The sequence below is a fragment of the Malaya genurostris genome, chromosome 3 (genome assembly GCF_030247185.1).
Source record: "Malaya genurostris strain Urasoe2022 chromosome 3, Malgen_1.1, whole genome shotgun sequence".
Taxonomy (NCBI): domain Eukaryota; kingdom Metazoa; phylum Arthropoda; class Insecta; order Diptera; family Culicidae; genus Malaya; species Malaya genurostris.
The window spans coordinates 43,822,472-43,848,649 of NC_080572.1; the positions used below are offsets into that span (position 1 = coordinate 43,822,472).

General features: G+C 36.9%; 1 protein-coding gene across 16 annotated transcripts in view; it reads left to right on the forward strand.

Moving 5' to 3' along the window:
- The window catches only part of LOC131438189 (whirlin), a 282,897-nt gene that overhangs the window by 119,181 nt on the left and 137,538 nt on the right, over positions 1 to 26,178 (forward strand). For 14 of the 16 annotated variants that reach the window (XR_009230891.1, XM_058608027.1, XM_058608039.1 and 11 more), the window contains 5 exons: positions 12,118 to 12,248; positions 24,523 to 24,869; positions 25,434 to 25,569; positions 25,672 to 25,856; positions 25,960 to 26,131. Coding sequence is in view for 15 of the 16 variants with exons in the window: in XM_058608027.1 (XP_058464010.1) it covers positions 12,118 to 12,248; positions 24,523 to 24,869; positions 25,434 to 25,569; positions 25,672 to 25,856; positions 25,960 to 26,131 (971 nt within the window). In the remaining variant the exon portion in view is untranslated. The remainder of the gene's footprint in view (positions 1 to 12,117; positions 12,249 to 24,522; positions 24,870 to 25,433; positions 25,570 to 25,671; positions 25,857 to 25,959; positions 26,132 to 26,178) is intronic. The other 2 variants (XM_058608034.1, XM_058608035.1) reach the window with 1 other exon arrangement.

Sequence of the window (26,178 nt, forward strand, 5' to 3'; positions counted from 1 at the left end):
ATCACTGCGGATGAAAATCCGGCAATTGATTTTTTTGCTCGCATCAGTGTTTATGTTCAAAATTTTCTATTTGTCAAGTGCTGCGAGGATAGCCGTTGGCATGAATAGTATAGTACTCACGCTGAATGTCAGTATATTGAATTCAAATGGTGGATATGTTTCGAAGTTTTTTGTCTGAAAATTTCGGTCTGAATCAGCCTCTTCGATTGCCTACAGCATTCATATGTGACTGTTTCCAATCTTTTTTTTTTCGACTTCCAACAGACTCGGATGCAGTACCGAGCCACCGAAGCACGATCAGCTCTAGATGAAACCATTCATGACATACGGAAGAGAAATTTTCATTTAGGAAATTCGATTTGCTTCTGTTTATTCTTCTGCGGGTGCATCGATGATTCAGTGGATCCCGCTCTAATGAGAATTTCCGGAATGGTAAAAAAGAAAGGATGGCTGCGATTTGAAAAACGGTTCATTTCGGTTTGCATGTGACATTGAGGTCATGTAGAATATTTGATGAATTTAAAGTATGAACGTTTGAATTATAATGCTCAATGGAATTACCGGACACATATTTTTCATCATTCAAATAGCTTACAACGCTGGTATATTATGGTCTAAAGTAATTGATGAAATTTTAAATGGATCAATTAAAATATCTCATCTTGTGCATTCAGTTGTTGGGTGTCAAAAATTGACAATCCGTGCGATTGCCACGCAATGGGAAGCACTAGAGAGAGTAGGGGTAAGTGTTATGATATGCTTCCCTTAAGAAAACATTGAAATATTTCTGAATATATTATTATATTTCCCTCCAGAATGTGAGTATTTCATTGCAATACGGCTGTGGAACATAAATTTCGATTCCAGTGGAAGTGATGAGAATTAATTGATATAAACACATTTTCCAAAACGAACGTATTCTCAGTTTTTTCGCTTACCTTAGACATAATGTAATGCCCCAGTAGCCGTATAATATGTCCCACAACAAATCAGTGGTATCACACAACAAAAGACATTATGTCCCACAATATTTTACTCCTTCTTTCATTAAAAAAAATTCAAGCGGAGAGGTTGTGTTTCGATTATATTGGATCGTGAGTTAACGGCTGCAACCGAGAGCTGCAGGTAGAAAACTTGCCGGTGCTAGTTGCAAAGGCAATATTCGGGGCGTTTCCTAACTGGAACGCTAGCAACGAAGGCCATCCCGTGTATACGCACAGATGTGTAGAGACACAGAAGTACGAATGCATAGAAGTGTCGAATCACAGAGGTACCATCGCATAAAGGTGCGAAGACGAAGGGGTGCAAAGGCACAGAGATGTTAAGGCTGTTCTGATCCACCAGATACCAGACTACGATGGTGCTATACTGCAAGCATCAAAATTAATCGCCACCAAGAGCAATAGTTCTGTATCTGTGGCCAGGTACAGGGAGCATACGCCAAGTTCAGTGGTGACCACGACGACAGAGTAACAGAGACAGCAGAAAACGATACCAGAAGACTGCCAATTAGAAATCGTTGGGTGAGCTTCACGTCGTTATTCACGACAGAGCAACAGAAACAACAACAACAAGGTAGATTTAATTCAGTTTTATTATTTTTACTATAACTGAAATTTTAAGAATCATAAGATTTCATTTTGATATTATTAATTTAAAGAAAACAGTTAATGTAATGGATGATCTCATGGAAGATCATCCAAATCCAGTTCCGGATACTAGTACGAACATTAATACTTCCAGGGCTAAACATAACCCAGAGGGTACTTCTGGGCCATGAATAGTCTATTTTCGGCGAAAATTAAAACAATTGAACTTGATGCAAACTACGAAAGATTTGACATCACATTTCTCTGAAGTAGCTGAAATTTCAAAAGTTAATAGAGATAAAATTCAAGTTATTGTTAACGATTTGAAACCGGCTATCGAAATAGTAGCCTGTAAATTATTCGCTATTGAATATCGAGTTTTCATTCCATCGAAGGAGGTAGAAATAGACGGTGTTGTCACTGAATCAAGCCTAACAGCCGGTGTTTAACTTAAAAATGGAGTTGATCGTTTCAAAAACTCTATGTTAAGATACTCGAATGAAAGCAATTGTACTCAGCATCTATTAATGATGGAATCATGTCTTATCGTCCCTCAGATTCATGTCGAGTGACATTTGCTGGATCTGCGTTGCCTAGCCATGTCTATATCGATAAAATTCGTCTTCCTGTTCGGCTTTTCGTACCGCATGTTATGAATTGAACGAACTGTAAAAAAATCGGACATACAGCTACTTATTGTAGTAATAAGACTAAATGTATGAAATGTCAAGGCTGCGATAAAGACATTGAAACATGTGTTTATTGTGGGGAGAGTCCCCATGATCTCTCAGCATGCGCTGCATTCATGTTGCGTAAAGACAAAATTAGGCTTTCTTTAAAAGCACAGTCTAAGGGCACATATGCAGAAATGCTTAAAACAATTATTGATGTCCCCCCACTCGAAACAGGAAACGGTTTTTCAAATCTAAAGTCAGAGGAATCTGACTCTGATGAAAATAGTGAAGGTATATCGTTTGTTGTGAAAATAGTGAAGGTACAAGGTTTCGTTAAGAGGAAGAAGTCCTCCTCCAAATTACCAAAAAGGCACCTAATATTATACCTTCAAAAAAAGATCCTCGTGTTAAATCTAAAAAGCAAAATTTCGAAGCTAAAACGGTGTTTCCTGGTTTGTCAAATTCACAAACCAACCCAGGAACTAGCACAAGAAAAGACAATAATTCAATGGGATCCGTTTCACAGCCACCAACAGGATTACTGAAGTTTTTGGAAATTGTAGAATGGATTTTCGCAGCATTCAATATTTCTGAACCCTTAAAGACGCTCATAACGGCATTTCTCTCAATAGCAAGAACTTTTTTGCAGCAGTTATCAACTCAATGGTCAATTCTCTCAGGGTTTGTATCATTTGATGGATAATTTATCATCCGCCGCAAAAGATTCAATCACTGTCCTGAAGAAGAATTATCGAAGCATCATGTCAAAACTTGATTCATTTATAGTTTTATTGCATATTCAAAAATGTTATGTGTCTCGAAAGAGACTCTCCGTATGGTGGAGTGCTGTTAGGAATTCAGGAATGCTATTCCTTTTATAGATTAAACATTCCTTCGACTTCTACTATAGAAGTTGTTGCTTGTCAAATGAACATTAAAGGAAAAGACATTTGTATAGCTTCGGTTTATATTCCTCCAAGAGGACAAGTTGGACAGCGACAACTTAATGAAATGCTTGAAGCCCTCCCTGCTCCACGATTGATTTTGGGAGATTTCAATTCGCATGGAATGATGTGAGGTTCCGTTTACAATGATTGCAGATAATCTTTAATATTTTATATTTGCGACAATTCTAGCATGACGGGCATGACGGTATTAAATATGAGTAGTATGACACGGATCCCAAGACGCCCAAGTGCGTTAGATTTAGCTCTTCGTTCGACTTCAATTCGACTAGATTGCACCTGGAAAATATTCCCTGATTTACACGGTAGCGATCATTTTCCAATCATCATCTCAATTAGTAGTATCCAATGCATTGCTAATTCAGTTAATATTCCATATGATTTGACAAACAATATTGACTGGATTAAATACCAAAATAATATTTTAAGTGTCTTAAATTCAGTGGAAGATCTCCCCCTGCTGGAAGAATATGATTTCCTCGTTTGTTCGAATATGGAGGCCGCAGAACAAGCCCAAACCAAACGATTTCTTGGTCCTACGACTAACAGAAAGCCTCTAAATCCTTGGTGGGACAAAGAGTGCTCAGATGCTAAACACGCAAAACAAAATGCTTTCAAGACTTTTTCAAAACGAGGAAATGTAGCTATTGGAGACATTTGGTCGAAGGTTTGTCAAGAGAAATCTCAATGAGTACTTTTTGGAATACGGCCATACGAATGAGGATTCGTAACGTAGGAAATAAGAGTGAGGAATACTCGAACCGATGGATATTTGACTTTGCTGGGAAAGTTTGCCCAGAATCTGTTCCTACGCAGATCATTTTTTGGGAGTCTACCCCAAGTAATGGTTCCATTGATAGCCCCTTTTCAATTATGGAATTTTCTATAGCACCCTTGCCTTGTAACAATAACGCTCCTGGGTTGGACAGAATTAAATTCGACTTGGTGAAGAATTGGAATTGTTCAACAAGTTTCTTGAGCAAATTATTGTTCCACCTGACTTGAGGCAAGTGAAAGTTATCGCCATTTAAAAACCGGGGAAACCAGCTTCCGATCACAACTCATATAGACCAATTGCCATGTTGTCCTGCATAATAAAATTGTTCGAAAAAAATATTCTTCGACGTTCCGACATTTGGGTCGAGACGAACGGATTGTTGTCAGATACTCAGTTTGGTTTCCGTAGAATTAAAGGGACGAATGATTGCCTTGCATTACTTTTGTCTAACATACAAATTGACTTCGCCCAAAAACAACAAATGGCATCTGTATTTTTAGACAGGAGCATTTGATTCAGTTTCCATTGATGTTCTTTCAGACAAGCTCCACCAACATGGACTTACAGCGGTTATAAATAATTATTTGCACAACGATTTGTCATTTTTCACATGGCGATTTGGCAACATTCAGAATTAGCTACATGGGTCTCCTGCAAGGCTCATGCCTCAGCCCACTCCCCTATATTTTTTACATGAATGACATTGGCAGCTGTTTAGTAACCCAATGCACACTAAGACAATTGGCAGATGATGGCATGGTTTCAGTTACTGGACCCAAAGCTTGCAAGATATTTTATATAACATGTCCGTTTGTGCTGTACATCTGGTAATCGAATTCTCTGCGGAGTCGTCTTTTCAAGAAAGCATGATCCCACGCAGCTTCAGCTTCATATGATGGGAAGAAAAATCGCGCAGGTTTTAACTTTCAAATACCTCGGGGTGTGGTTTGATTCCAAATGCACGTGGGGAGGACACATTAGGTATCTGATAACAAAATGCCAACAAAGAGTAAATTTTCTTCGAACAATAACTGAATCTTGGTGGGGTGCTCATCCGGAAGATCTATTAAAATTGTATTAGACAACGATACTTTCAGCGATCGAATATGCTGGCAAAAATGAGCCGTTTTTCTTGGGCAAAATAAAACAGTGCCTGAACGACATATAATTACCAAATCACAATAGCACGTCTCGCCAAAGAACACTTACCAGTAGGCAAGATTTTTGGGGTATAGATGATCTGGGTCGATGGATGCACTCAATTATTCCTAAAATATCGACAAAGGCATGGTTCAGGGGGCTGGATGTGAGTAGGGACTTCATTCCTGTGATGTCCAGACTCATGTCCAATCATTACACGTTAGATGCACATCTCCTTCGAATTAGACTTTTCGAGACTAATCATCGTGCTTGTGACGAAGGTTAGCGCGATATTGATCATGTCGTTTGGACATGGCTGGAGTATCGTGATGTCAGATCTCAACTAATAAATTCCTTGCGTACTCAAGGTTATCGTGACCTTCCTTACATGAAACTTCTTTATCATTTCATTAAAACCATTGGAGTTCAAATTTAATTTTTATAATATGTTAGGCTTCTTCCTTTTCCATGAGTTAAACCAACAGCCAGCTATCTTATATTGAATAAAAGTGATGAACTGATATAAACAAACCTGAAACAGTTATAAGATCATGCACAAAGTAAATGTTTATTTTTAATGTAATTTATTATAGCAAATCGCTTGATAAAAACAATGTTTAGATTAACTACACGGGCAAAATTCCGATTCTAGAAATGAGCAACACGAGTCATGATTTGGGGAAAATAATATATTTTCATGTTATGATAATACACCATGATGAAAACTTCTCGGATCATGATCCATTTGGACTCATTTCGCTGAAATTTAAATGTAACGCAATTGACATTGTTAGGTCAGGCGTGTTTCTGCTACGATGGTAATTTTTGCAACATAAATTCAGGCGTAATGTTCTAAAATATGAAGATCTCGAATATGAAATGAATGGAATGGTATGATGAACGTAGTTTTTACGCGATTTTAACTAATGTCTCAAATGATGTACATTTGAATAGCAAAACAGTGAAAAGCTATGTTTTCTTTTAAACGACGACGCCTAAAATAACGTGTTTACTTGCGTTCATTCCTCCAGTTTTTATTTTGTGTTTCAGAATTTAGACACTTGAACGAACTGCATGAAAAAACACGTGTGAAAAAGAAACTCTATGTCGAATTCTTGCAAATACCGCGGATTGATTTTTCCTTTTATGTTTTCAAAACATCGTTTGCAAAATCGTCTTATAAAAAATATTTAGGTAAATCAATACAGCTTGTATTGTTCAATCTATGAAACAAATCAATCAAAGTGGTTGAACTTTCTTTTTCAGATTTTCGTTAAATGGTGTTCCAAATTCACAATCGAAATTATTTTTTGGATTATGCTAGCTCTCGGAATATTAATCTAGCAACAACGGTCGAATCAAATATGTAAAAATACATTCATACAAAATGTAAAGTTGATGTTTGTCAAATGAAAAGTGTATCCGTGCTTAGTCTTTTATGATGTAAATTTTCGGTTCATTATGTTTATGTTGTCAATTCTCTATCTGCCGGTGAATAAAACAACACGATTATCAAATGAGTATGCTTCAGGATCGACTCAACATATTCATTAATTCTTGCTTTTAATGTCTGCTTTTTGCCTTACCATTAATCTATAAAACAACCTATCACATCACTTGAGGCAGAGGGTTCAAAGTGATATACGGGTAGAAAATTCCTCAAGTAACGCATTTTCGAACCATGACTAGTTTTTATGGGAGAAGATTTATTGCTCATAATTTCATGAGAAGTTAAAATGATTGGTTTCATGATTTTCTTATCATGACAGCAGTAACGGATTTCTTCCCGTGTAATGAATTCCGACGTACTAATATGATATTTGAAATGTATTAGGTTTAAAGTCCTACGTATACTGGATGCAACGGCGAAGGAAAACTTATGTATATTGCCTTATGAAATAAACGTATTACTTCTTAAAATATTAAAAAAGTGACTGTTTTAAAAATTAGTGTGTCAAAGAAATGGCGGATGAAATGCTTAATTAGACAAATTACTTACGCCAGAAAGCCATCCATCCGACTTAATCCTCTGAGTGTTTTAGCTGTAGAAATGATATTGCATGGAAAATATCGAGTCTACTAAGCATCCAATGCGCGAAAAGGCAACAATCACTCAAAGATATTCAGTAATTTAGCACTCAAGCTGACAATTCCTATTGAACCAGATAATAGTCTCATGAGAAGTGAAGCACAGCCCACTAAAGGAATAGAAATTGACCGCAAATGAAATTTGGGTTTGCTAAATGTCCTTCAAGTTATGCAAAACCAAACAAAAACATGAACGCCGTGGCTGCAAAAAAAAACTCACACAGTCAGTCCTTTGTTATTTAAATGTATTTACTAGCACGACTGTCCCAAAGGGAGGTCAGAAACAAACACGCGATTTTGTGTTCTTAGGCTATAGCCAGCTAAACGTTCCAGTTTGTCACTTGGGAAATGATTCGCGTTATTCGTTATGTGACGAACGGTATAAAACTGTTGCTATGAATGTCATCTCTTGCGTTGTCAAAATAAAAGGACATTGCGTAATTGATGTTCAGGATAACGATATTTAGTTTTTTACGCATCCTCCGTGTGTTGGTTTCGTAGGTTGTACTAACCAAACTGAAAAAAATCGTCGCTTTTTTAACTGAAATTGAAGTATAATAGTCTCAGGTTGAACAAGTGCTTTTTAGGGTGTGACGCCCCGGATTTACGGTTCAAAGCATACGATAACCCATCCATCGCAGTGAGTGAACGAATGATAGAATGGAGTGATTGAAGATTGTTAAATTTTTGTTGAATGTAAGTCGATTGTTTGCTTTTCCTGTGACTGTTATTTGATGTTAATTTGTATTTGAATTGTAAAATGTGTTTTTTTATGAATGCAACTGTAATATTTATTAGAATACGAATAATATGGGAAAGGCCTCATCACACCACTAGGTATTTTAAAACAGGCTTTTCTGTTGACATTAACCTTTAAATTATACATAATTTAAAGTCGTATTCAGTCAATATTATAGCGTCATCGTTGTTTACTTTAATCATCGCTGCTATCTATTCCTAATGAGCTGCAACTAAAATATATTCATAATTATTGTTGCGAGCGTGTTTCGGTGACTAAATATGTAACTAGGTACTATCAGTAAAAAATAAACGGTTGATTGTATGACAGAAACAGTACAACCACACGCAAACTATACATTTTATTGTTTTTCGAAAAAAACATATTGAAAAATTTTGTTCATAATTCATTCAATAACAATAAAACATAATGTACTTTCACATGTCGTTTTAGACTCACCGGTGCATTAGCAATTTAAGCAGTTTAGTTTAAACACTGCAAATGCCACTTCGCGGTTCAACGTAAACCGCTAAGCTTATTGCTATTTAAAACACACTTATTTTTTACATTATTTCCCCGTCAAAAAAGACTTCGGGGCAAATAATAAGTTCGTTGCATATTGCTATAAGTTTACGTCAGCTTAGCGGTTTGTGTTGAACCGCGAGGTGGCATCTCAAGTAACAATTTTTGTTACGTTAGCTCATTTGTGACTAGCTTGCAACAAGAGATTTGTAGTGATTGTTACTATCATCTAAGCACTTACGTTACTGTGCAGTGTTAACTAGTGACTAGTAACATATTGGAAATCGGTTAAAAATAAGTTGTCGTTACGTTGCAATGTCATCCCGAGTAAAGTCTAACATCAAAATGAGAACAAATTGAAATCTGATTATGATAGCAACATCAGATTGAAATTCTAATATAATATCGACTCATCAAATTTTCAATTAATATCACATTATTTTATTATTTTGCTGTTTGAAGGTAAAGTTTTTTGTGAAACTCAAAAAATGAAAATATTAAAATCAGCTACTTAGTGAATCCATTGAAATTAAGCAAATTTCCTATGGCAACACAAACATATAGAATTAAGTTTCAATGGTAGAATTATTCCTTTAATCCTATGTTGCCTTTTACAAAAATGCTTTGACAGCCTGCCGAGTGGCAGTTGACCGCAACCATAACCGCGAAGAAACGATTTGTTTTCAACAATATTTCAACTTTTACGCAAATAATGCTCCTTATTTTTAGCCACGAGAATATTGGTGTCAAACCACACGTCTGGGAGGCATTAGATAAATTTGCGATCATCGGTACCACGTTCGTTTGCAGCAGATCAATCTGAATAGTGGCATTCCAATCTCGCTGATCGTCTGTCGTAGAAGGAGCTTATTTCAGAATTTGATATGAGAAATATATTTGACGTCATGGATTTTTTTCTAGATACGTTAAGTATCCTGTCCTGTAACAATTTTTGCGTTCAGTTTAAAAAACATGTTTCGATATTTGTAATCATACGACGTCGCGAAGTTCATTCCAACGTTTTTAGACCATTATTTTCAGTGCATCCATAAATCGGGGCGGGCATCCAGAAATCGGGGATGGCGAAAATAATCTACTCGCCATACCCGTTCTGAAAATACCCATAACTTTATGTCCAACAGTAGGGATAAATTTATTGTTTACAAGGTTCGAACATCGAACATTGAATGTCTCAGATTTCAGAACCTAGAGCTAATTCTTAATAATAACACTTTAGTGGCTTATAGGTGCCACCAAAAATACCGAATACACTCTTCAAAACAATTCTCGTTCCTAGTTATAAATGCTTAGAACTTCATATATTCACTAACGCTAAATACTATGAAAAGTATTTTATCTATCATCTAATAGATCTTGGAACTTCAATATACTATTCCATAGAAACCGTCTAACTAAATCTGCATAATTTTGATTCACAGGACTAATTCTGCATCAAATGATCGTAAATTATAAGTCCACACAATACATAAAAATTTACTGAAGAGATTATGGTTCTATTTGTGGTCAGAAGCGGGATAATCGTTCATTGTCTCAATTAGTCGAAAAAACAAATGATCTGGGATACATTATTGCCGGATTCCTAATTCACGTTCCCTGTGTTGCAGGAGACTTCACTGTAAAACGTTCGGTCTTCAGAGCCTCTAACGGGTGGCAACTTAAATTTTGGAATTTTTTTCGAGGCCTGTATGCTCAACAACAAACGAGCTCAGAAAGAACTAAGAGTGTGTATGTGTTAGCTCTCTTTCTCCTCTTTCTGCTAGTATTTTCTGTTTTGTTGATGCTTGTTCAGTTTTGCTCAAAATGCCGTCGAAACAAGAAGTACTTCGCGAGCGCATTGTACAGTTCTACGAACTGCACAGAAATCTCGGCAAATAGTATACGGTACAACATTTTAAAAGCAAAAATGTTGCGGCTTCGACAGTTTACAATATTCTAAGATGCCCAACAACTACTCGTAAGGAAGGTAGTGGATGACCAGCCAAAATTGTGGACGCAAAAGGACTTCGTTCTCTTTCTCGTGCCTTCAACAAAAAGGATTCATTGAGTCAAAGGGATGCACAGATTTCAACGCTGAATTCGCAATGCCGCTGGTTGATTAAAAATTATTCCGGAAAAAGTTTTGTTTTTGACGACGAAAGTTACTTCCTTCTTTCGAAGACGCAGATTCCCGCAAATGATCGATATTATTCAACGGATAGTTCTACTGTACATCCGAACATAATATATTAGTTTAAACATAAGTTTGAACAGAAAGTGATACTGTACATTGTCATTTCCGAGAAAGGCATTTCTAAGCTATCTGGGTTGGTAATCAATCAAGATGTGTACCAGAACGAATGTTTGTAGAAAGTTTTGATCCCGTTTTTTCAAAAATGTCATGCTGATAAACAATACGTGTTTTGGCCGGATACAGCGTCATCATATTGCGCCAAAAAACACAATCGTTCCTAAATACCCATTCGATCCCATTTGTACCCAAAAACTACAACCCGATAAATCTATCTCCGTTCTTGCTTGCGACTAATATGAAGATTCCATAAAATCTTTTTTTTAGTAATATCGCCTTAATGTATACTATCCTGGACTTTTTTGGCTATTTTTAGTCTATGCTCGTGACATGTCATTTCGAGAAAATCTACATCATATTAAGTTTTCAATGTGCTTTCACTGAGAGCAAAACTAGTTTTCAGTTTGATGTCACACAGCTTTTTTTTTGCTTTCGATTTTGATCATTTAACCATTAAAACGACCAAAACGATAGCAAATTAAGTAATCCATATGTACGAACAGCACATCAAATTGAGATTTCTTTTTGATCTCACACTCTACTCGGGTACCAGTGTAACATAAAAAACATGTCCGTGGTCTTTTTGCAACATAGTTTAGACTTAGTCGTATCAGTACTAGTTGCTGATTGCTTCTTGTGGATAGTAGTGTTTCACACAAACGCCTAATCCATTGATTGAGTCTAAGACGAAACGTAAAAGTGAGTATAATAGTCATGTGCACTTATCACAATCCGGTTCCCCATGAGGTACCAAAAACCCTTAAATGATAATGGGTTTATAACAATGAATTGTATATGTTTTCTGAAATACTTTTTACTCGGGTACTCTGCACTGTGATGAGCGCAGTCCCAGATCAGTGTCTAATTCATCATTAGATGCAATAATTACTAAGCAAAATTAAGCGTGTACCCAACAAATACATGAAGCTTCAAATCATCAAAATAACCTTCCTTCGGGTGTCCTTTACGTGATGTATTCAGTTGTTTTACTAATTTGATCAAACCAATGTAAATTTTCGATCAAAAGTCGAAGAAAAACGTAGGAACAAATATGTATGTCATCGTTCCGTGATAGCAAGTATTTTGTCTCTCTGGTACCACCAGTTGCCATTCACTCGTTAAATTCGCTCTTGGGGCTTCCATTGGACGGGCATATCCTTAACAGAACGTGACACATTTGGCTCGGCTTTCCGCTTTCTGTTTCCTATTTCCGCTACCTTTCAGAGGTGGAATGCAAGTTACTTCTGGATCTGGCAGTGCACATTCGGCAAATTTTTAACAGTTTTTTTTCTCTGCTGCTCTTCGTATTCACAGGTGTTGGTGTGTATATATCGCGGATAGAGGAAGGATCGTTAGCCGAACGGGCCGGTTTGAGGCCCGGTGACACGATACTGGAAGTGAACGGAACACCGTTTACATCCATCAATCACGAGGAAGCGCTCAAGGTAAGTTGTGACATTTTGTTGATTTTTGTTTTCATTTTTGTTCCTTGAGAAATATTTTTTGACACGAAACAGCACACATTTTCATTATAGTGTTTGTTATGGTTTAAATCAGAGCATTTTTTTCCCGGACTGATGATTGGTTTGAATTGGTGTATGAATTCTTTTGTCAAAATAATTGGAAACAAAATACACAATTGGAATCAGTTTTGCATGCAAAAAAGTTTCAATTGCCAAAACTTTTACTAAAACGAATCTTTGAATTTTGTGAGTGAGTTCGAGCTACCAGTCATTTTTCAGCAGTGTTAAAAACTCATTTCTTGAGATTTAAACAGTTATGAATTATAATCAAAGATAACTTTAAAATCACTGTGAAACCATGGGCAGCTGGAACTACGATGTGACCTCACTCTTCATTTATTATTTTTATAAACCCATACGATTATCATTGTTCTATCGTCTTTATATAATCCCAGTTTCATAACCATACTTGATGAAGATAAATTCTAACACTTACAATCAGCAATTTTAAAGATAAGAAAGAAAAAAGAAAAAGATTGGCAATAGAAAGAATCTGTCACTTTCGCATGTTTTCTTTGCTTCAAAAGCTTAGTTTCAGTAGTTCGCTCCAACACACTTTACTCGAACCGCTTGAGTAGTTTCAGTTTTTCGACTTCTTGTTCAGACATGTAGCATCCAATTCGTATCTCAGTTGATACTTTCATCTATGTTTGTAGTGGCATTTTGTAGAACTTTACCCATTATTACCCGATGCAGCGGAGCATGATATATTAAGCTATAAATATAGTGCTCACTTCCCTCTGGTGCGCCGTGGTGCAACACAGTCGCAATGAATTATGGAGCTTTTCGCTGCAATTATGTGGCATTTTCTTTCCTTCTTCGGAAAAGGCCTTATCCTTGCCTCAAACGTCCTGTTATTCGTATCGTTGTGCAGAAATTCATCTCACGTTCTCTACACAACAATTATTGCAGGAGGAGCATTAAAGCAGTAATAGGATTGGAATTGAGAAATTTGAGTCGACGTCAGACAAATGTTAAATTCCGCTGAACAAGAAATTAACATAGATTCTCAAGCTTGCCAATTTCTGTACGCCCATAATTGTTGCAGTTTGCCATCATGATTTGTTATTATTATTATCATTTTATTACATCATTTATTTCACCCCGGCTTTAACCATTTTGGTCGTTCACCAGTAGGATAAAAATTTGTTCTATTTAATAGGTTTATTTTTGTATAAACTAAACAATAAAAATTGTACATACTCAAAAGATAATTTCAGTTCCAAAAACAATCTGCCAAAGAAGAATCAGTTTAGCAACAGTATCCAACTGTGCTCAACCAAGTGCAGCAAATAACAAATAATGTTAAACATTTTGGATGAATTCCAACAACGCAATTAATATTGCCAACTCGTTAGCTACGTCGAGTTTTATAAAATAAATGTAGCACGACCGGAAGAGTTCTAGTGAAATTTGAGATTGTACGCAAGGAGTTAAAAAACATTTGTTTTGCTTTTCACAGCCTAACCAAAATGAACTTGAATCGAAAATAGAGGGCTTCAGATTGACCGGACGGTTCTGAGCGAAGATTGCTCGATAAGTTTTTAGATATAACAACCACTATTAGCGTTACGTCAAATTTGACATATGAATCGTATTTTAAATTTTTTTTGAGTATTTTAAATGATATGCGTGCTTAGTACACTTTATTATTCGAGTCTATTTGTGCTATTATGACGAGTAGTAAAATTCGGTCGACGAAAATGGAAATTTTCTTGTTATGATTTATTACTGACCAGCTTGCTTCCTTCACCGTACGCTCCAGAAGGCATTTCGTGAGGGACGTCCAAAAACAGCGGTTGTGTTAGAAAACATTGGTGTCATTCGTGACATGAGATTCGCGCATTCCTGTGTGTTACTTCCATTTTCATACACACAATACTGCATGAACATGTGGCCGTCGATAAGATTTGTTCACATTGAAAACCACATAATATGCCAAACCATCGAAAAAGCGGGTGGGTAATATCAGTGACACAACTAAATGACGTACATACGAATGAACAGGATTGTTTAAGTTCTTTGAAGTGAATTTATCTCAGCGGTTGGACCCTGACTTACTATATTACTGGTCCAAGTCCAGATCCTGACAATAGACCTGGTCTTACCATATTGTGTCTAGACCGGTAATATGGTACAGAACAGGTAGATTTTGGACCAGAACCTAAATTCTGGACTTGCAACTCTAGAACTGGATTCTGATAATTTTGACTATGCAGCCTAGCTCGTAAGACTTTGCTTAGAAAGAACTATGTTTTAGATACTTTGAAGCATGGTGTTCGGTTCATCTGGGAACTCTGATAGTGGCAACCTTGCTATGACTAGTTAATTTTGCTGTCGACAATCATACTGGTTCCTCTGTACTTCATCAGAACACTATGTACACATTCCGAAAGTGAGTTCTAACTACTAGATTTTTCACCGTCCATTAATATTACTTAAAAAATGGTCGGCAATTTGCACTCGGTAGGTTTCTTTGGACGGTGTTACGTAACATTGTTCGTTCCAGCAATCAACTCATGAGGCTATACAATGCAGGTGATTTAACATTGCGAAAATAGCACTAGAAATTGAGAAATCGTATGGCAGGAATGCATTTTCCATGAAACTAACATTGTAGCAGTCTCTAATAAGGAATAAATACTACATAAAGTTTCAACATTAACAGATCGGCTGAAAAGTTCGTATCGTTCCTATGAGAGGGCGTCACTAGAATTAAATCCATACCATTTTCAGTTAGTACCAACCTTCAAAAGATACGTGTATAAATTTGACAGCTGTCTGATTATTAGTTTGTGAGATATTGCATTTTGAGTGAAGCTACTTTTGTTATTGTGAAAAAAATGGAAAAAAAGGAATTTCGTGTGTTGATGAAAAAAATGGCTTGATGAGTGTTATCCAGACTCTGCACCGGGCGAAGCAACAATTCGTAAGTGGTTTGCAAAATTTCGTACTGGTCATATGAGCACCGAAGACGATGAACGCAGTGGACGTCCAAAAGAGGCTGTTACCGATGAAAACGTGAAAAAAATCCACAAACTGATTTTCAATGACCGTAAAGTGAAGTTGATCGAGATAGCTGACACCCTAAAGATATCAAAGGAACGTGTTGGACATATTATTCACGAATATTTGGATATGAGAAAGCTTTGTGCAAAATGGGTGCCGCGTGAGTTCACAATCGATCAAAAACAACAACGAATTGATGATTCTGAGCAGTGTTTGGAGCTGTTATATCGAAATAAAACCGATTTTTTTCGTCGATATATAACAATGGACGAAACATGGCTCCATCACTTCACTCCGGAGTCCAATCGACAGTCAGCTGAGTTGACTGCACGCGATGAACCGAACCCAAAGCGTGGAAAGATTCAACAATCGGCCGGTAAGGTTATGGCGTCTGTATTTTGGGATTCGCATGGTATAATTTTCATCGACTACCTTGAAAAAGGAAAACCCATCAACAGTGACTATTATATAGCGTTATTAGAGCGTTTGAAGGACGAAATTTCAAAAAAAAGGCCTCATTTGAAGAAGAAAAAAGTTTTGTTTCATCAAGACAATGCACCGTGTCACAAGTCGATGAAAACCATGCTGAAATTGAACGAATTGGGCTTCGAATTGCTCCCTCATCCACCGTATTCTTCAGATTTGGCCCCCAGTGACTTTTTCCTGTTCTCAGACCTCAAGAGAATGCTCGCTGGTAAAAAAATTAGAAGCAATGAAGAGGAAATCGCTGAAACTGAGGCCTATTTTGAGGCAAAGGACAAATCGTACTACAAAAATGGTATCGAAAAGTTGGAAGATCGCTATAATCGCTGTATCGCCTCTGATGGCAATTATGTTGAATAATAAAAACGAATTTTGTCAAAAAAATGTGTGTTTCTATTAAACGATACGAACTTTTCAGCCGAACTGTTAGACAACGCATAAGTTATTTTAATCCACGCCCGAAATGAAAGAGCAAAAAACCTGATCATGGGTAAAATTTCCCTAAAGTGCGACTTTTCTTTGAATCTTCCGGATCCTCTATGGAACTCCTACGTAAGAGAACGGATATAACACCACTGGAACACTTGTGCTTTCAACACAAATAACTGTCAACACATATCAAATTTGAACACTAGAGATCGGTGACACAAATCTCCGGAAACACATGCGGTACATGGTGTTGTAATCAATTTATTACGATTCTACTAAAAGCACCACTATTAAATTAGTTTAATAATTAATTTATTAATCGTAAATAATATCGTTCATTTTACGCCGGCTTTAACTTTATAGTCGCTCTCCGGCGACCATCACTATTGAAATTTCTATTGAATCAACCAGACTTCGTGCTCTGCCGGACAGACTTTTTCCTGTAGTTTTGCAGAATACTATCCAAATTGAATATTCAAACATGTTTCAATATGGACCTGGGTTTTTATTTACCGCTCATTTCCAGTAATCGAAATGAAAAAAAAACAGAAACTCATGCACACTTCCCCTTGTGCATCCTTCCCGACTCCAACGAGAAACAGGAAAGTGTAATATTGCTGCTTTTATCCAACAGGTTAATCTATACGTACGCAAAGGCGAGTGAAATTGTTAACTTGGGATCCATGTAATTACTGTTTGCCGCTACCGTAAAGCTTTTCGTGTGGAAAAAAACTTCTCGTTTTACCCTTATTGCACCCAATTCCCCAACTGGTTTAATTTACGCCTCGCTGTTCAATTGAGACTGTTATATCTTTCGTTCTCGATGCTGCAATGCGAAGTATCTCTTGACCATGAAGCGTAAAAACCTCCGTCGTTCCGACTTATTTTATAGTGGGCTCGGCGAGGTGTATGAAGGAGGAGGGAATAAACTAAATTTGTCAGATACGGAGCATCTAGTGTTGTAAAAGATAGCGTGCTTCCTTCTGCTTTAGGCTTCCTTTTCGGGAGAGCAGTTCCTTGTAGAATAGAATGTTTCATCTTGTTTGAGTCATAATTCATTATCATTATATACCCAGTGTTAAAGGGTGTTACAATCGAAAATTGGTCAACTGCAATTTGACGCATTTTTTTTAACGATTTGTTTTAGTCTTGTTTTGAGCTAGTTTTAATTTTGATCAGTATCTAACGGGGAAATCAGATTGGAAAAATGACATGCGAATTCAACCATATAATGAAAACCGCGAAAATGTTAATGCAGACCCGGGACTCGAACCTGTAGTTAGCTCCTAACCGGGAAAATTGTTTTGCCAATTAAACTACCCTGCATATGAAAACACCCAAAGAGAAATCCCAATTGACTAGAAGATTCAAGCATGCTTCGTTTTATTTGGCCTCCACACGGAAAACCCTCCAATCAAAACATTACGATCTCGTAATTTTTTATTTTTGCAGTTGTTGTTTCAACTAATAATTAGTTGATTCAACCAATTTGCTATTTGATTTGCACATATTGAAGTAGTTAGTAGTAGTAGTAGTTAGTAGTAGTAGTTGAAAAATATGTTGTTTTAATGCTGTCTAATGTCAAAAACAGCACAAAGCAAAACAAAAATCGCAATGGAAAATTAACTATTACTTTAGTTGAAATTCAAACGCGTTTCTTAAACATTTTCATGCAAACGATATTCGCTCATTATACGTTTGTAAAACTCGTGACGAGTAACTTTTGAATGATAGTAAATCAATGTTTATCATAACACTAGTTGTCAGAATATTAATGTGAAAATAAATTATCTACATCTGCTCTGGTGTTACAAGAAGAAACGATTGATATAAAAGTGCTATGCACAGAATTGATAGCCGTTAGTGATATTGCAATCAACAAAACGTGTTTAACCAAAACTAGAACCCAGTGAATTGTATGCGTTTGAATTTTGGTCTTAAAATCAACTTGATTCTCCATCGTGAAATGCAAGTCATGTTCAAAAATTGTATGAACAAAGTGATTAAATTAAAAATGTTTAATATTCATTCATATAATCTGTTGAAACTGTTGCAATGGCTCAAAAAATTAAAATCAGTGCATTCGGTTCGACTTTTCGTTCGTAAGTAATATAGCACTACTAAAAGACAGTATATTAAAAACAAAAATAAAAATGGTTTCAGTGAATAATTCATTTAATATAAAGCAAGGGCTGAGAAAGGTTTTATCATACCGATAGATGGAAGGTAATATCATTTTTCAGCTTCATTAAAAATAATAATTGATAGGATATGAGTGTCATGGATCTCATTAGATTTTGAATTGATATACTAGTTTTTTCGCCAATCAGTTACCAATCGTAGAAATCAATTAATTTGATGCGTTACTTCTGTACATGGCCGCCGGTTTCAGTGCGTAGAAGCACTACGCGCAGAACTACAACAACATTAACTTTTATTTATGCCGTCATAATATCTTAACATACCGAATTTTCATTTAAAAAATCAGAGCGTACCTCAATAAGGAATATTTTATTGACATTCAAAATCAATGATTTGGCTTAAGTCGTAATATCTAAAACAACTAAAACCGATTTGTTTTTAAACTAACATAACTGTTAAATCAAAAACAAATTCGGTTGTTGTAACTAAAATTTTTATTGAAATTGAAAGGTGTGTGTCTTGACTAACTGACAGCATCATTTTTTCAACCAAAAATTTTGTTATTTCAACCATCGTTTCTGTTGTTCTAAAAAACAAAAATGACAGTTTAGAAAAAACAACAATCGATTAGGGGTACCAAATTTTAACCAATCAAATTCAGAACAACAACTAATATTTTGGTTTGATCGCGAGGGGTTCCGTGCACAGCATTCACTTATAGTCCTATCTCCATGGAAACACACTCAACAAAAAACAAACACACACTGCGTCGCAGGCCTATCCTCGCTATTCTGCTTTGCCGCCAGTGACTGTTCGAGAACACAATCGTCACTGTTGCTACCACATATCAGCTGAGATCATCAAATAGATGATGACGCTGACATATCCCATAGGCAGCAAAAGAGACAAATACAAAGTCTAAAATCAGTGGCTGGTGTCTCCAGTTTGGCTCAGCTTTTCACGTTATGTAACCGGCACAACCTTACCTGTCTCCGTTTATGTCGAGCATGAACAAGTACGACAAAAAATATATGAAATTTCATGTTTTTCTAATTCTAATATTCTATAATAGAAAAACCTATCCAATTATTCAGGGACTTATGGTTAATATGGTTTTCGAAAATATCCTGTATCATTTACTGGCATACCTGCTATATTCATACATACACATAAACACATTTGCCTCACCAACTTTTATACATATAAAGATGTACACATATATGTACATACGCGTACGTTACGTTAGGCTTTCTGACAGCTCATTTCCAACCACAAATACTGTGCATACTCCATTCCATTGCTACTTTAGCCGACCAACACATGACATATGACTTCATCACGAAACAACATATGATTGTGACATCTGTTTTGTATTGAAAAATTTGCCACAAGGGTATAAACGATATGGTCATAGTCAGTGAAAAAAACTCAGTGACTGAAAAAATGACTTTCGAGATTTTCATTTATGAAACAAGCATACATAAAACTTCGAACCTCGAAGTGATATTTTGTGTCAGCGAAACTTGATGATGAATTTTCACCCACAGAAGTATCGCTAAAGATATTTCGATGCTGAATATAGATTTTGCTTCAGTTCGACACTGAACTGAATCGCAACTGAGAAACAATGACTGCGATATTCGCGAGCAACAATATTTTTTTTCACATCCCAATTATTGATTATAGCGACGAAAGGCTATTTTATTCCAGCTAATTGATTACACTGCACTAATTAGATTAAACCCAATAAAACGCTATTTATCATTAATTTTATTTATAGAAGTAATTTGGAGCGCAGCATTTTGCATGTCTCGAACACACAGCAGGCGCAACGTTTGAATGGCGTATTTGAATTGACGTAGCGATAACCTTCGCTCCTGGTGCTTCTACATATGATATTTAAGCTAAATTGGGATAGATGTTTTAATCAGCTGCATAATACTATGTTCATACTATGAGTTAAAATAAGTTTTAACTCTGATTTCATATTTTAAGCGAAATAACATGTTTTACTTTTGTGTTATTTCATATTCAGAAATGTCACATTAAAACATGTTTTCCCGAAATAACATGATATAATTGTCAGTAAAGCACAGCCCTGCTAGCATTTTCCTTCACTTTTCGACTGTCAATTGACATGCTGTTCAACAACAGCAGTTTTCCGTCAAAGTAGTGATGTAATCATTATAAAATAAAACTGGAAACTGCTACCAACGTTGCCAGGTATACCGATTTCTCGGTATTTATACAGATTTTTGACCTCTATACCGCAATACAATATGTACTCCCAAAATACCGATAATTCTCAGATCATACAGATAAAGACATGAGAAAAGGTTGTCGTGGGACCTTTTTTTTGCTCACCTCTTGGTGACATTTTCTACTACTTATGTAGAAGTGATTCTGATACCGATATGGTACAGATAGATTTTTGCTCCGAATACATATTTTTAGAAAAATGACCTGGCAACGCAAACGGGTACAACCACTTTTGTTTTTGATTCAAAAGATGACTTTTTTGGTTATTCGCTGCTCAAAAATATTTATTTCTCTTAAATGGCCAACGTTTCGAAGCAATAAACTTTCGAAACGTTGGCAATAAACGTGAAACGATAATATCCTTCATCGCTAGGAGAAGTACCTGGCTTATTTCTTATTTTCCGGATGTTGTCAAAATGCTTTTTCCTTTCCTACTTGTGACGTAGGCATTTTTGCAGTTTGTTTCTTAACAAACTCATGACCATGTAATATGTCATGCGTATAACATAATCTTAGTGTGGACAGTGCGGTTTTAACTTTATATTACTATCGTTAAAACATGTTATTTTCTGCAGGTGTAAACATAGTATAACATGCGTTGGATTTTTTTATTATTGTTATTATTTTCATTATAACTATTATTATCACAGCACTTTAGGGACGGGTATAGCGTGATGGGTAATTCGATGCCTTTCACGGAGTCCACCTGGGTCCGATTCTCAACCTCACTTATAGGGTCAGAAAGTGTTTCTGGCCGGAAAAGGCGAATGACCTTAGGGTTAAAACCTCTATAATCGAAATTAAAATCAAATCACAGCACTAGCTGCTATTATTGATGATATTACTCCACTATTGATCCACTTATCAACAGTGCATCAAATTGCAAGAGCTAAAAAATACCTTTTTGCCATTTTCATATAGAAAGGTTATGCAATCACCGACTTTTGAATCGAATTGTCGAGTACGCAAAATGTCTGTGTGTATGTGTATATGTAACGTTTTTGCACTTTTCTCAGAGATGGCTGAACAAATTTTCATACTCTTAGATTCAAATAACAGGACTTGTGGATATACAATAACTGATATTATTTGGATCCTACTTCCGGTTTCGGAAATATAGAGTAAAATGAACAAAAAATGGTTATAAAAGTGCACAAACTTTTCTTGGAGATGGTTGAAAGGATTTTCACAAAATTAGATAAAATAAAATAAATAAATAAAAGCTCTCACGACCCTATACAAAATTCCTGAATTTTGGATCTGTCTTCCGGTTCTGGAGATATGGGGTAAAATGTGCACAAATATGAAAATATGCGCATGTTTTACAAACTTAGATTCAAATGAATGGTCTTATGGTCCTTTGAAAAATTTCTGAATTTCACTTGAATCTGGTTTCTAATTCCGGAACTATAGAGTGATTAGTGTAAAAAATTTCAATTTCTAATTACTTACTCACTTTTCTCAGATATGGCCTGACCGATTTTTACAAAATTAGATTTAAATTAATGGTTTTATGGTTCTATACAAATCTTCTAAATTTCATCTATATCCGACTCCCAGTTGCGGAATTATAGGGTTATTTGTGTTAAAAATTTTGTACCATTACTTGGAGGGCCAAACGAAAACGTATTAAAAAATTCAAACAAACTGATTTCGGCTGTCCTGGTTCCCGGCTCCGGAGGCACCGGGAATATTGGTCATATTTTCCCAAACCTTACTCACTTTTCTCAGCGATGGTTTGACCGATTTTCACAAACTTGGATTCAAATGTGATCCCATTCGGAATCCCTGAATTTCATTCGGATCCGACGTCCAGTTCCGGAATTGTAAGGTAAAGTGTGTTAAAAATTTTATGCCAACAAAAAAAATGGTAAAACTTCTAAATCGACATCAAAACTACTTCAATCAGTCAATATCAGTATACAGCTAAACAAAGCGATTCCGGTTATTTTTTCAAGAATCAAAGAAAATAATGTTGAAGATTACCACAGTATTATACAGGGTGGACCATTTAAAGTCCCAACCCAATAACTTTGGAAAGAATTGTCAAATCGACTAATGACATACCGCGTTGGAAGCGTCATTCCAAGATAATTCATGGGCAGTACACAGCGTAAGAACGTGCTAAAATTGTTCAGCTTCACATTCAAACTAATTTCTCAATTGTGAAAACCAACCAAACCAAAACAAAACGTTGAATGGATGCGTTAATAAGCAAAATTGTCGGTTCTATGTCACTGAAACCCCTCAATTAATTGAGGAAACGCCTCTGTACGACCAAAAAGTTACAGTTTGGATTGGTCTTCATTTTTTCCAAGAGTATGATGGAGCAACTGTTAATGACTCATTGTTCGTGAACATGGAAAATGGCAAAACTTCTTATTTCAATGTTTCCAAATAAGTTTTTACGACTTTCGGAATACAATGTCTTGCATTGCAGTGTAGCAAAGCTACTTTGTCGTGATAATCTTTATATTGCGATCGTTTCTCCTGTAATGTTCTATTCGAACGCATCAATTATAGTCCGCATACGTCGTCAATCAAAATAAAAACTTTATCAAAATTTTCTTGAAGAAAAAAAAATCTTAAAATGTGTTTCTCTTCACAAAATTGTCATGAATACTTGATGAATTCCAATTAATGAGAATGGGATAAAATTGATTTCGAGCAAAGAGAAAATGCGATTCAATGGTTTTCCGCTGGATGACTTTGGTAGTTTTCTTTAGGTTAACAAAACGAAACATCCCTTGGTCCACAATAAAAGTAACACAAATAAAATTTCGATACTTTCCCGTTAGCCGAGCGCAAGAAAAATATGCCTAATGCAGCTTCCCCGATTCTCGCAACCGCTCGTTCGTAGCAAAGGTAAATGTTCTTAACTTTAGTAAATGCACCTAGTTTTGGGTAGATCCGGCAAATGTAGAGGAATCGTATTAACAAGTTGATCTTACAAGATAAGATCAATTAGGAAGCTTAGCTTCTCAATGTTTTAGCCCGGTACTTCGAACGGATTGCTAGTATCCATCGAATATCGACGGAAGCGAAACAGCTAAATTTTCTCTTGCCGTGGCCACCATCTTTGCTTTTGCTTATACTATTACATAAATAATCACTCCATTACCCCTATCTAATTTTTCGTTGGTTTGCCGAATTTTGTCACTGTCTTTTAGGATTTTTTAGGCAAAAATGCTAAAGAGGAAATTATTTTCTTTGTTCTTTTTTAAGTGTCAAAAAATCTCTTCTTGAACTTGACGGGAATTCACAGACGCAGTTGCTATTCGCATTTCTTTCAAGAAATTTTGTCACCAGAATTCGGCTGCTGGTACCTCAATTTCGGTAAAAAATTGACTCAATTCAAACATGCTACATTGCGACTGTTTGAATGACAAAAGAACGGAATCTTAACACTATAAGGTGGATTATGAACAGGTTTTTGTTGATGAGTTTAACCGATTTAAACGCCGATTGTTTGGTAAATCTTAGAAAAGATTTCAAGATTCCGTGAAGAAAAACAAATCAGTCTCGTAAAGATGGTTTTGCTAACTTAGTAACCGTAAATCATCATCATTCTTAGGTTATAGGTAATTTGTGTTTTTTTTAAGTTGCTTCTTCATCATAATTTTTTTGTAGATGTAGTTTATATGTGATTGTCACGAATATTTCATTTTCTCTTTTCTCTGCTCTCTGTGATTGGATCCGCTTGCATGCTTACGCTTCAGATTGTGCTCCATTTTTTACTATTTTCCTTCAATAGTACGATTCTTCCATTTACTTCGTAGGACTGTCGCTGTCTAGTGGCGCTATCCTGTTTAGAGAACTCTCCCTCTTCTATTGCCACATTTGCTTTTTCTTTTTCTTCTCACCTAAAATGTAGAGATGTGTGCAGATCCTGAAATCGTCGCGTCAAATCAGCATGACGGTCCGGGCCCCTCCGTCGGCAGCGGCTTCGATGATCAACTCCACCGCCCCGCTGCACGGTTTCGGGCCACCTCCCAGCGTGGTTGGCAGTACCAGTCGACTAGCCGCTGCTGTTGCCGATCCACTAGGAGGTGCCTCACTTGTCGGCGTCGGTCCGGGATCCACCGTCGGCTCGGTAGGAGGCCCGATTGGAGTTTACCCACCGCCACCGAACCGGCAAACCTGCTCCTGGATGGACCGCCAGGGACGACCTGCCTCGCCACCGTACGATTACGGTGGCCGCCGGCCGGAACGAAGGGATCGGTAAGTGTTTCATTTTGGGTTGCTTCATCGCTCAATTCGGGATTTGTATACTTTTTTCTGGTTTGTTTCACTGGATGAAAAAATCGTAACTGATGATTACCGAAAAAATCTCGTTCATTCGAAGGTTTGATTGGCCCGGAACGAGCTGCAGATTAACTTTTCTGAGCAGAGAGCGTTTGGATGCATGCATAGTTTGGTCGAAAATTTGTTCTACTATGCAATCAACCTCTCGCGCTAATTCTGGATTCCTGCCGCTTTTTAACTGGCACAAGTTTTTCAACACATTTCAGGCACCTTGTAATTTGCCATGCAGTGCACATCACATCTGCAGCAGCTCGAAAAAACGACCAAGCAATAAAGTAACCTCCTTCAGGTGCTCCGAAAAGAAAAACTTTCCTCTTGCGGAAACACGCCAGTCCACCTAGTTTCCGATGTAGCAAAAATGGTGATGGCACAGAATTGCATTGTTAATGTAAATTTACGACCTTATCTCACCTGCATTCGGATCGTAAGCCGCATACCGACCAACTAACTATATTTTCATTGCTTGCCTATGCTTTGCAGAGTTCGGCGAGTTGACCTAGTGATAGAGCCCGGCCAATCCCTTGGACTGATGATACGGGGTGGCGTTGAATACGGGCTGGGGATTTTTATCACCGGTGTCGACAAGGATAGCGTTGCGGACCGGGCAGGACTGATGGTAAGTGCTCGATGTCATCCTTCCTTCCTTCCTTTGCACAGGGTTCTTACTGTTCAAAGACAACTATTTTTCATTACAAATTTCTATTTTTCCCTTCCGCAGGTCGGCGATCAGATCCTCGAAGTGAATAATCAATCATTCATGGATGTGACCCATGACGAGGCTGTTAGTCAATTTAAGTTCCACAAACGGATGTCGCTGCTGGTGCGGGACGTCGGAAAAGTGCCACACTCATGTACCACCGTTGAACCAGAACCGTGGGATGCCTACAGTCCGACAGGAGTGAGGTAGGTTGCTCTGTTTTTTTTTCTTTTTCGAGCGAACTCGCTCCCGCTTTACCATTGGATAAAACTCACTCAACATTATTGTATTCTATTTCTTATCGTGTAGAACTCGCCGGAAATGTCCGGTGTCAGCAATGGTGGAAGAAAAAGCCAGATCCCTATTACCTCGCCATCATTTTGCTAACCTATCGTATTATATAGCGGAATATGGTGCTAGAGGAATGACCATAGAGGCCTTTGTATCTGTTTTATTAGAAATGTTAGATACACCCGAGAAGGTACGTTACTGGCAGGTAAACAATGTCGTCTTTTGTTGGCGCTTCTG